The sequence below is a fragment of the Choristoneura fumiferana genome, chromosome 18 (assembly GCF_025370935.1).
Source record: "Choristoneura fumiferana chromosome 18, NRCan_CFum_1, whole genome shotgun sequence".
NCBI lineage: Eukaryota > Metazoa > Arthropoda > Insecta > Lepidoptera > Tortricidae > Choristoneura > Choristoneura fumiferana.
The window spans coordinates 21,650,023-21,663,298 of record NC_133489.1 but is presented as its reverse complement, the minus strand read 5'-3'; the positions used below and the strand labels follow the sequence as shown (position 1 = coordinate 21,663,298).

Below are 13,276 nucleotides of genomic sequence, written 5' to 3'. Positions count from 1 at the left end.
AAGAAGTGTTCTATCAGACAACATTATTAATTTTCATTCAATTTTTATGGAATAATCGAGAAAAACTAACAAAAATGCAACGTTGCCAGCTCAGCAGGTATAAACGCTCTTATGTCACAGCAAAGCTAAGCTAGTGTGTATATGTCTTTATTTTATGTGTTTAGTTTTAATGGGTCCCACTGAAAAACAGCGTTGTGGCTTGCCGCAACATTATGCTGAGTGGGTCCCAATTTATACTATTCGATGGTTTTTTTAAATTATTATTTCATCCTAACGTGTTTTTTCTGTGTATCGAATATGTGTAAATAAATGTCTCTCTCTCTCTCTCTCTCTAAAAAATAACCAGCCGCAGTTTAAGTGAGGGATTTTTATTTACTTCTCTGGACGGAAAGACCCGAAATAGAAACTGGACATCGGATATACAACGTTTAATAGTCATTAGATCTTCAGCTGTTTCCTTCTACTTGATGGAACAAATTACGGAGCGGACATACCACAATGGCTGTGACATAGGAATTCGCGTCACGAACTGTCAAGAACACAAACTGTACCGAATTCTGTGTCGCTGTAGCAGCGCAATGAATCGCTGTTGTGAATTTATAATGAGAAATATGGGAAAAGGAAGCATTACTCGTAGTGATGTGTCTAAACCATTTTTTATGCATAGACGTTTGACCATGATCAAGTCCAATGCTACAGCGGAGATATGGTCTGATATTCAGATGCTTGGCTAGCGAATACCCACAATAGTGTAAAGTGAACATAGTATGTCTTTGGATGCAACATTTTGAAGTTGTGTTGACTATGGAGCTTGAGATTCGCACACACGTTTTCCCAGAGATAATAAGCCAAGCCAGATCGATTTTTCCTATGCGCATAAGCCCTTGCGGGAACTACAGCTCAAACCATCTCATTCCGAGAGGAGGCACAAAACGAGAGGTCTGTGCTTAAACGGTTGATTGAATATTATCGAAATAAATATAAGTAAATGTACTAGATTTAGATCGATATTTTGGCAAGGTGTATCCACAGGCTCCTTTACTCTCCTAGTTGCCTGACGAAATTTTTCTTTCCACGCCACTGAGCATAAAAATTTGCTAGATGCAAATTTGAACATCGAGGTAGGTATATCACGCGCCATAAAAATCTGCCTAAAACTTCATTACTTAATACTTACTCAGTTTTGATTTGACGCATTTTTGACATTCATTTCTTATGCGACGTCTTAACGTTAGTCCCGGATTGTGTTCGAATCGCTTTTCGGTATAGTGCCTATTCAATTATTGGAATTATACTTACCTTTATGGTTTTTGTGGTACTAGTCGTGGTAATGAACTAGGCAAAGTTAGGCGGCGGAAGCTATATAATATTATACGAACCTACCTCTACGAGTACGAGTAATTATATTTAATCTGTGGTCCATACATTACTATGCAACATACCTACCTACTTTCGATTTAGTTAACCGACTTTAGAAATGGAGCATGCGACGCAATTGTTAGCACTTCGAAGGCCGAATATCTTTTTATGATAACCACATTTCTTCTTGGTCCATACTTATTATGCAAATTTTTGTATGTTTGTCGTCTTTACGTAAAAACCGAATATATGGGCCGAACAGTTGATATAGTTTTATAACCACCTTTCTGTTGCGGCTTGGCCCCAGTGGAAGAATCCATACTCAATATTATAAATGCGAAAGTGTGTTTGTATGTTTGTCAGTCTATCACGTCGAAATGGAGCGACGGATCGACGAGATTTTTGGCATAAAGATAGTGACATAGGCCACTTTTTATCCCGGAAAAATGCACAGTTCCCGAGGGAACAGCGCGTGATAACCGAAATCCAAAGTCGAAGTTAATCTCTTCTTTGTGCGCTTGTTAGATTCAACGAGTTTTCATCAAGTGGTTTAGGTATTTGTTTTTTACACAAAACTTTTTTTTTTAGTTGGCAACCACAAATAAAGAGGGGTGTTATAAGTTTGACCGCTATGTGTGTCTGTGTGTCTGTCTGTCTGTCTGTGGCACCGTAGCGTTTTTTTTTATTAAAAGCAGGTTTTCTAGCGATGGTTCTTAGATGTTTTATCAAAATCGGTTCAGCCGTTTTTGAGATATTAATTTGAAGTGACAAAGTCGAGTGTATTCTAACTTTTTGTTGGGTTATAACTATTTAGACTTTTGATAGATCAGCAGTGACCAGGTGACGAGATGAAGTTTTGGGAGTTTCTATAGGATATTAAGTGAAATCTTGAAATTTAAATTCAACTAGATATCGTTCACTAGCTAAATAGTATCTAAATGTTAAATGACAAAATTTTAGTACCGCTTGTTGTCCATACGCTGAACTTCTGCGCACAATTGTGTTGTCATTCCGGCTATTGTGCCCTCGCGCGGTAAATGGCTGCTTTGGTTGAGACACGTGCTCGGGTTAAGGCCGTGAACTGGACGCGAGCGGGCAGCGGCGCGGGGAGCGTTTTCTCTGTTCATTGCGTGTGCTGCCAGGTGACCACTTCGCGGCGAGCGTCTCGGCTGCGCAATGAACAGAGAACACGCTGCGATCGATGGTCGGCCTAAAAGTGTTTATTTCCAGTACATTCTAAAAATATTGCAGTTTTAGGAAAATAATTTTTCGCTTCAGATATTCGTATAAGAAATAGGTATGCCTTAAACGAAATAGGTACTCATTTTTGCTGGAGTCCAGTGTTCCCTTCCTCCAATTACTTAAAGTGCCTGGGCGACCGAGCTTTGCTCGGGCTAAAACTCGATCGATACTAAGCGTTTTCCCATAGATAAGACCAAGCTAGAGCGATTTCTTATCCCCGAAAACCCCTATGAAATATCAAATTTCATCAAAATCGTTGGAGCCATTTCCGAGATTCTGATTATATTATATAAGAATTGCTCGTTAAATCGGTACCTATTAGATGTTTGTTTTTGATACGGTGAAAAAAAATAGCAAACTTAAACGGACAATTTAGTATTACATCTAAGTGGGTAGGTAGATTAAGTAGTAAAAAGTACTAAGTAGTAAATCATTATTGTTTATTATCTTACGAAACCCTGCAGTGCCTGTGGGCCCGACACGCTCTTGGCCGGTTTTATAAAAAATACTTTTTGACTTATCAGACCAACCGGAACTAATTCACCACACACAGTAACCGCGATTGTTATGTCAAATAAATATAGTTGAGGTCACAAAATATCGCTATATATCCATCACATAAAATATGTACATTACAATGCAATGACTCTTTATTGTACACCAGAAATAGTAAGCGATACAGATAACCTAACCAACAAAAAGGTGGATGTGGCAATTTATTGTTTCCTACCTCAAGAGAAATCATGAGGATGTCCGTCAGTCTAGTCTGTGGCGCGCCGCCAAATGTATTATCTGTGCTCTTCTATCTTCACCATGAAATATCTTGTCGGAAGTACGATTTTTTGGTAACGCCAGAGACAATTTTGGTAACGCAGGAGACGCCCAAAGTGTCGGTAAAATAGTTGAATGGCCCACCTACGACCTATGACCAGATGGCCAAGTGGTTAGAGAACCTGACTACGAAGCTTGAGGTCCAGGGTTCGGGACTTGATTCCGTCAGGGTTGAGGCCCATCTATCTATCCTAATACCTTAATTTTAAACGAGCAATTCTTATTTAAAAAAAAACGATTTAGGTTGGTCTTATTATCTCTGGGAAAACGCTTGTTATTTAATTTAGCCCAAGCGAAGGTCGGTCGCCCAGGTACTATTGTTTATTTCTATCATCATCATCATCATCATCATCATCGGCCTATCTTAGTCCACTGCTGGACATAGGCCTCTCCAGTTGCACGCCACTGAGCACGATCCTCGGCCAGTCTCATCCAGTTCTTGCCAGCTAACCTGCGAAGATCATCGCTCCACCTAGTCTGAGGGCGTCCTACGCCACGCTTGCCGATTCGCGGTCTCCACTCAAGAACTTTTAATCAAGAACTTTTATTTCTATAAAAGGACCAAATACTTACAGCTAAGAAACATCTTGCCAGTCTTGCAGCCACCATTACGTAGATCTTGTCGCGAACCCCCTACCTTCGAATGGCGAACCTTTTTAGGGGCTCGCGTACCCCACTGAGAAACCCTGTATAGAAGTATCTCGAAGTTTATCAAACTATTTAGTATTCCCACGGTGTCCGTGGCTTTTAAGAGGTGCGGTGAACTGATAAGTATGGAAGGTTATCACTGCAGTATCGGTTAGTCAATAAGCATTTTCTAAGTAGGTAGTTATAGGTAGATTCATTGCAGTCACGATGACGCGTGCCGTGGTTCTTATTACAATGTCATTAATGGCTAATTTTGACAAAATCACGCGTCTTCGTGGATAGAGACATACTCTATAACAAGGACACGTAACACGCCGTTTATCTAACAAATTTTCAAATTCAAACTGACCGAGTTAAGTTAATTGCATTTGTATATTATAGTATGTTTTGAAAAAAATACTTTCTGCCAAGTTTCTTGCAGTGCATTTTTCTTGTCAATGATGGTCGGTCTTACCGAAAGCGATGAAAAAGTGACATGTAAAAATGTAAAACTGAAAACCATATGGGCCATAACTAGATCAGTAGTAGATAACGAAATTTTCCTTCTTTTACAAGGTGAAGTTATAGGAATATTAATGGCTCCTTTCTGTGATCTTAAGTAGGTAAAGTTACTTACTTTACTTGTTTATGTAAAACGCGTGTCAATTGTTAATACTCGTACCAGAGCGATGTAACGAATCGGTTCTTTTCAATGTTCTGGGTTTTTTTTACACCTGTCGTGATATAACTTAATAACATATTAACTAGTTAACTCGGGGGTCTAAGGCCGGGTTTTCTAAAGTCGAGTTTAGACTTGCAAGATACAAGTTGCATTACATATCGAGGCCGTAAAGCCAACGAGTTTGTAGTAGTCAATCGAGCGCCGCAATGAAATGCAATTTGCACGATTTTTCTTGCAAGTCTAAACTCAGCTTTACGCGCTGACGTCGCGATTGCATTCAGCATCTCTTTCTACCCTCGTCTTATGCCGTGTGACAGAAAGAAGTGGTGAAAAAGTGTGTTCAGACAATGAAAATTTCAAGTACAGTAGCCATACCATCAGTCAGTTCAGTACCACTACCATGAGTTTACATTGACTTCTCGATAGCGACGGCGTAAATTATTTGTAGAGGAGCGCCTCTACAAATTATTTACGCCGTCGCTATCGAGTACGGTCACTGTAAACTCATGGTAGTGGTACTGGTCTGGAGAGGTGTTTAATTAATACTGAGTACCTTTGCTGTGACTCTCATAGCAGTCTGCCAGGACTAAAAAGACTAAAAATTCATAATATTCAAAAAGAAAAGCTCTGAAGCTACCGTCAGTTTCGAAAGTTTAGTCGCAATGAAAGCAAGTGTTTAGAGTAATTCCTCAAAATTCCTCCTACTTTGTTAATCGTATTATTTTGAGCATTTTGGTGTTTTAGCCATGTTTCGGGTTCCGTAGCCAAAATGGCAAAAACGGAACCCTTATAGTTTCGCCATGTCTGTCTGTCTGTCCGTCCGCGGCTTTGCTCAGGGACTGTCAATGCTAGAAAGCTGTAATTTTGCACCAATATATATGTAAACTATGCCGACAAAATGCTACAATCAAAAGATAAAAAAAATTTTTTAGGGTACCTCCCATAGACGTAAAGTGGGGTGTTTTTTGTTTCTCACCCAACCTTGTAGTGTGGAATATCGTTGGATAGGTCTTTTAAAACCATTAGGGGTTGTTAACAACTTTTCGATTCAGTGATGTGTTTGCAAAATATTCAACTTTAAAGCGCAAATTTTCATTAAAATCGAGCATCCCCCCCTCTAAAATCTAAACCAGTTGGTGGACAAATTAACAAAAAAAATAGGATGGTAGTAAGTATATCAAACTTACAAGGACAACTATAACGGTTGTTTTCTTGAGAATAATTAGTAGTTTAAGTTTAAAAATAGCAGCTTAAGGTATAAAATATACCTAAACTTGGAATATTCCGTACAAAATACGAAATCCTTAGAAAAAAATTACTTAATTATTTCGTAATATCTACGGAACCCTATTTCGGGCGTGTTCGAGGCGCTCTTGGCCGGTTTTTCCTTTCTTCCTTCCCTTGCGATTTCTTACTCGTCCGCTCCGCTGCCCGCCCTGCTGTCCGCTAGTGTCCAGTATACGGCCTAATAGTACAAAATATATGTATAGAACCCATGTTCAACAGTGAAATGGACGACGAGGGGTTGGTCCGCCTATCTATTTCAAATTTGGTATCGAACTGACGGACGATAATAATTATTCGCAGCGACGGTGATACGATACGCTAAAATTCATCATCATCATCATCCCAGCCTATACACGTCCCACTGCTGGGCACAGGCCTCCTCTCAGAACAAGAGGGCTTGGGCCATAGTTCCCACGCGGGCCCAGTGCGGATTGGGAACTTCGCACGCACCATCGAATCGCTTCGCAGGTTTGTGCAGGTTTCCTCACGATGTTTTCCTTCACCGCAAAGCTCGTGGTAAATTTCAAATGTAATTCAGCACATGAATTTTGAAAAACTCAGAGGTGCGAGCCGGGGTTCGAACCCACGACCCTCTGCTTGAGAGGCGATAGGTCAAACCACTAGGCCACCACGGCATACGCTAAAATTATACAAATATAATTATGGACCCACTTTTAAGTGTAGGCACATACCTACCTATAAGTTTTTGGCCAAAAAAACCCGACTTACCTATCTACCAAGTTGTAATAACATTGAAAGTTAAAACCGGCCAAGAGCGTGTCGGACACGCCCGAAATAGGGTTCCGTAGCGATTGCGAAAAAATTAAGCAATTTTTCTAAGGATATCGTAATTATCGTATTTTGTATGGAATATTCCAAGTTTAGGTATATTTTATACCTTAGGCTGTCATGCTGTGCTGTTTCCATCAGAGCGGTGCTGTGCGAAGGATATGTAAATGAAGCGTTTCTATTGGTTCATGAAAAACACATTGCTCGCAACACATCGCACATCTCTGGTGGGAACGGGGCCTAAATTTAATGATGGAGGAATATGTCAACGTTACATAAGATGCCCTTACATGACGCAGGTGTCCCAGACATGTAATACCGAGCCAGTTAGCAATCAAAGCACGCTTGAGGCCAAGTGGCCGACGGCCGTGTCGTCCTCACTGATTATCATTGCAATAATAACTAGATATACACTTAAATAATAATCGTATAGGTACTTATCAATATTATAATGCGAAAGTTTGTAAGTGTCAAAGAGGGTTACCAACTGTAGAAACTTTTTTCTAGTGGGTGCCTACTAGACAACTCGAAATCGCGTATTTTTACCCCCGACGCAAAAAGAGGGATGTTATAAGTTTGACCGCCAAGTGTGTCTGTGTGTCTGTCTGTCTGTGGCACTGTAGCTCTTAAACGGGTGGACAGATCGGAATGAGTTTTTTTAAATTTGAAATCAGGTTTTCTAGCAATGGTTCTTAGACATGTTATAAAATCGGTTCAGCCGATTTTGAGATATTGAACTTTGAATTGACAAAGTCGGGGGTTTTCCAACATTTTGTTGGTCAGGTTATAAGTACTTAGGTATAAGTAGGTACAGTCAGGTGTAAATATATACACGACTTTATGCTCTTAACATTAAGGTCGTGTAGGTATACATATTTTTGTAACTTTGGCCGTGTCGATATCTTTGCACTTGACTGTACTTATAGAGTGGGGTCGACCACCTTCTGATTTTCTTTTATCACGTATGCCATACCTAACGAATGAGGATAAAGTACTCTTTAGTGAAATATAGCTGCTTTTACTTCAATTTTAATTCAGTTGTATTGTAACCTTGTCGGGCTAGCCCAACTTTTACAAAAAGCGTTTTGTTTCACCTGCGTCCGGAAACGTCGATCACATTGTTTTTGTTGATCTCTCTATTATCTCGCAATCGCAACCGAGATTAAAAGCGCGAAATAAACTTCCCATTTTTTAATTAGCCAAAGAAAAATCTTGCTTCCGCAATGAAATTATTGTTTGACAAAGATGGGATGCATTACACAAAGAAGCACGGTTCGCCTTCACCCTAGTTTTACGACATTGAAACAAACTGTCCAACTTTTTCAAACGTTTGTTGTCACGCGCTGTTTACACTGCCAGATGCAAATGTCCGTCCGCCCCCACAAGCAACAGTAGAGGGCAATGTCATTGTGAACTAGGTCGAGTGCTATTGTTTTGTTCGGGCGGTCGCCGCCTGGCAAAACGTTTGGTTTCACACACAGCACGTCAGTTCGGCCGCGCCAGCTGAGATTGACAGAACTGACGTAGCGCGTTGTTTGGTGCGAACTACGAAATGTCATCTAATATAATTAGCGAAACATTACAGATAGATACGAAACTGAACGGTTTGAGTGCTTCGTTTAGTGATAAAGGTTTGACGCCTTTGAACGGGCGATATAGAGCTAAAAGTTTGTCGAGTGATAAGTTGAACGAGACGAACGCGGATCGGGCGGCGATTTTGGACGATGTTGAGGCTCATCACGTCGCTGAAAAGTCTGAAACTCCAGGGTGTTTAGTGTCCAACAGAGTGATGGATCAGGGAACGCCGCCGGCCCTCAATGGGTAAGTTTCTCGCTTGTGTTTTGGGCTGAATCTCGAGCGGGTCCGTCTATGTCACCTTGGACGACAGACTAAAAAATTTGCCGATTAAAAAAAATATTCTCATATAGGACTTTAGGCTATTCAAAAATTATATGGACCTCCGCAAAGTTACGCCTGATACAATAGATTATTAAAAAAATACTTTGAGGTAGGACAAACTTTTTTTTTAATATTTTGGTGTTTAAATGTTAATAAAAATACTTACCAAGGTGATCAATTTTAAATCTTCATACTTTTTTTAATAATATTTTGGTGTTTAAATGTTAAAAAAATACTTACCAAGGTGATTAGTGCAAAATTATCTGATCTGTTAAATATCACTGAAATGCTACCTGTGAAAACTAGGATAGTTAAATATTTGTGATAGACAGCCACTTATGGTTCTATTGGGATATATTAAATTCGTAAATAATGTGAAATTCATATATAACAATAAAATTTAGAAGATTATAGGTATGCCAGAAATTAATTTAGGTTTGTGTAAATAAGTACCTATTATTTAATACTTAACTATAATTCTGATAAGACAGTGACAATTAGTCATAATACAAATGATCATTTATTATTTAGTGTTCTGTGAACATTTTTGTGATGCGTAGTGTCTTGTTTATACTGTCAAAAATAACAAGTGAGGCAATGTCTATTATTGGACAGTATTGTAATAAACATTTGGTGTTATGAGAACATTACTTTCATCATTGAATGGGAGAAAACAATTCAACAAGATGGAAAAGGCAGATGTACTATACACATATGATATTAAAATAACAATTCTTACTTTATCCAATGAGTAAAATCAATATGGTAAAATATCATCTCTGTTCCTGGTTTTTTCTTACGGTAATACTGTCCGTGATCCTAGAAAAAGTAGGCATGTAAATTTTTGAAATAAATCATACAGAGGCGTCTTTACCTATAGTGCAGGGTGTGCGTTGCACACGGGCGCAGCGATGTTAGGGGCGCCCACTGGCGTATCGGGTTATTTTTTGAATCGGTAGCCCAACATCCTGGGGTGGGTACTAGACCATACGCCTATGTGGGCGCCGGCGGCGGCACGTTATACCTATTCCATTTTGACCGCGCGCTTCTTAGATGGCGCTAAAGTAATAATTGCACACGGGCGCTACATGGGCTAAAGACGCCGCTGAAATCATAGATAATAAGTAATGGTTGATTATCCTATTGGATTACTTACCAACAATAGTTAAAGAAAAATAGGTAATTAAATAGTTATATTTCTTGACTAAATTTAATACAAGTTTGATGAAAAAATCTTAGTAAGACACCATCCTAGCTGCTTGTGACTTTAATCTTTATATATATTGATTGATAGTAGATCTCAAACATCATCAATTCAAAATGGATTTGGCTAAGTAATAATTAGTTATTTTATCTCATAAAATTAAAAATCAAAATTTAAAACTAAAAAACATAATCAACATAAAAACACCGGCCAAGTGCGAGACAGACTCGCGCATGAAGGGTTCCGTACTATTATCTATACAACATTAGACATTAGCAAAAAAAAACACGTTTTCTGTATGGGAGCCCCCCTTAAATATTTATTTTATTTTAATTTAATTATTTAATTGTAAAGTGAATATATGACTTAATATTCTATGAATATTTCAAGGGTCTACCTGTTGCCATATTGATATTGAGCAAAAAACGGCAAAAACATCACATGTGTTGTATGGGAGCCCCCCCCTTAAATATTTATTTTGTTCTGTTTTTAGTTTTTGTTGTTATAGCGGCAACAGAAATACGTAATCTGTGAAATTTATTTCAACTATCTAGCTATCACCGTTCATGAGATACAGCCAGGTGACAGATGGACAGACAGACGGACAACAGAGTCTTAGTAATAGGGTCCCATTTTTACACTTTGGGTACGGAACCCTAAAAAAAGAATTATATTTAAATTTATTTATTTATTGACGTGGAAATAACATAAAATTTAATGTCTAATCATCTAACCTTATTAGAGGATAATACCCATTATGTTAGTTTGTCATACCAACTATCAAACTAATAATTTCGTACATGAGATTCGAAAAACCGTCCAAGTGCGAGTCGGACTCGCGCACAAAGGGTTCCGTACGATCTACAGATACAACATTCATTAGACATTAACAAAAAACGGCAACAAAATCAAAATTGTTGTATGTGAGCCCCTTAAATATTTATTTTAGTCTGTTTTTAGTATTTGTTGTTATAGCGGCCACAGTTATACATGATCTGTGAAAATTCCAACTGTCTAGCTATCACGGTTCATGAGATACAGAGTGGTAACAGATGGGCGGATGGACAGCGAAGTCTTAGTACCTGATAGGGTTTCCGTTTTTACCCTTTGTGTACGGAAAACTAAAAACTGAGGTACAAGCCCGGGTTTGAACCCAAGGGGACACCCTTGCGACAGCAAGGGGGGCAAGTTGATATGGAGAATGAGATTGAGAGCACAATCATGAACTTTGGTAGTACTTATGACTGTTTTACATTTGGCAACTTTTTTGCCCCTCCCCAGCGGCGTCTTTAGCCCATGTAGCGCCCGTGTGCAATTATTACTTTAGCGCCATTTAGGAAAAGCGCGGTCAAAATGGAATAGGTACAAAGTGCCGCGGCCGGCGCCCCTAAGACCCTGCGCCCGTGTGCAACGCACACCCTGCACTATGGTAAAGACGCCCTTTTTTTGAACCCACGATCCTCTGCTCGAGAGGCCATAGGACACCACGGCTGGATGATGATGATAAATGCTGACGTAAAGTTTTTCCGTGACGTATTAACTGACACTGGCACTGTTTGATGCCATGATTATTGCCGTTTAACGTCCAATTCTAAGTGGGAACAATGGATCATATAGGCACAGTTACAGGTCATTATTGAAGTGCATTGTGCAGTAGCTCTGCATAGGTTACGATTACCGCGGAGGCGGATTATATGGATGCGGCTAATGTATGCCCAGGTACATTCGGCCCGGGAAGTACGATCTAATAATGTGTTCCCTGAATTCGTGATGGGTCTGGGTCAATCAACTTTTGCTTATTTGTTATTCTGTCCTCTTGTTCTAGAGACAAGACTGACAGAGTTTCTTGTAAAAACTGTAATTAATATGCATAGCCTGCTAATGTCCATAAAATAAAATGGGCTTATAATAACTTCGACATAAATGCTTCATGAAGTTAAATGAATCACAGAAAATGTATCGACAATCATGGTTTTAAAGGACGTGTAGGTACACAAAAAACAGGGCCGGTATTTCCATGTCGGTGTTATCCGGGCCGGGAAAGAGTGTCACCCAAGAGTGTCACCCGTTTAAGAGTTGTCCAGGGGACGTAACCATGGCAACGAAGTACAAGAAAAAGTTGATTGAACCGGCTACTCCGAAATTCTAAATTAGCCTAGGAGTTTGCTTTATATCAGCGATAAGTAACCGAGATGGACCTCTTGGGATATAAACGTATGTGCGATAAAGCTACGTTTCCACCAGAGATGTGCGAGAATGTGTTGCGAGGATTGTATTTGTCTTATCATAATCATAAACCAATATGTTTTTGGTAAAAATTTATTTTTTAATGCAAGCTTTTTTTGCTGTTTGTACTTTTTGTTGACTGTACTTGTATTGTCACCCAAACTACATTTGCATAACAAATTTCAAGTCGATGCCATTAACCGTTGAAGAATTCCGTCCTGTGGAGACGATCCTGGCCAGACTACCAGGGTGTCACTTACCAGATTATTGTATTGTCACGTAATTTACATAAGTATACCAAATTTCAAGTCAATCCAACTACAGGAAGTTGGTCGAATTGAACTTACAAGATTTGATTACAGACAGACAGACAAATAGAACGGGACGGGACAGGTGAAACTAAATAAAAGCTTGTAATAATAGGAATACTTCATTTACCTATCTTCGTTCCGCCGAGCTGTTTCCACTAGAGGTGCGCTGAGCAAGGATAGGTAAATGAACCGTTTCTATTGGTTAGTGAAAAACATACCTATTCCTCGCAACACATTCTCGCACACATCACTAGTGTAAACTGCTATCTTTGTCTTACGCACGACAGGGCGCAATGGCGGAATGGCGCTCATTGGGAGGAGTCCTACGTCCAACAGTGGACTGCTATAGGCTGATGATGCTGATGATGATGATGATAATGATGTATAAATCCGATGACAATGCAATATGACCTGGAGCTGATCTAGTGATAGTAGTGATGAAGCTAGAAGGTGGTCATAGGAACTCTGTAATAAAATGACACAACCGCATTGAGTTTGGACTCGTTTGATTCATCTTGACGAGTACTTTGGTAACCAGGGGCAAAAAGTAATCAGAAAAATACCCTCTTTTCATAGTGTTACCAATTGAGGTACTCTCAACTTACGTCAAACAGGTTATACAGTAAAAGATTTGGATAAAATTGTTTTGTTTTCATTCATTTCTGAAAAATATTCGAAAAACTCGTTTTACTCGAATTATTCGAATAGTATGAAAGTTAATGTTCGCAAAACTCGAATACTGAATTAGGCCGAATATTGCATGCCCTACGCACGGGCATAGCATTTAAGAGTGAGATTAAAGGTCGCTTCCGTTGTGCA

At 39.3% G+C, this 13,276-nt stretch overlaps 1 protein-coding gene across 1 annotated transcript in view; it reads left to right on the top strand.

Moving 5' to 3' along the window:
- The first annotated feature begins 8,278 nt into the window (after positions 1-8,278).
- Positions 8,279-13,276, top strand: part of LOC141437715 (proton-coupled zinc antiporter SLC30A2-like) — a 40,478-nt gene continuing 35,480 nt past the window's right edge. The window contains exon 1 of the mRNA XM_074101189.1: positions 8,279-8,638. Coding sequence (XP_073957290.1) covers positions 8,370-8,638 — 269 coding nt within the window. The 5' untranslated portion in view covers positions 8,279-8,369. The remainder of the gene's footprint in view (positions 8,639-13,276) is intronic.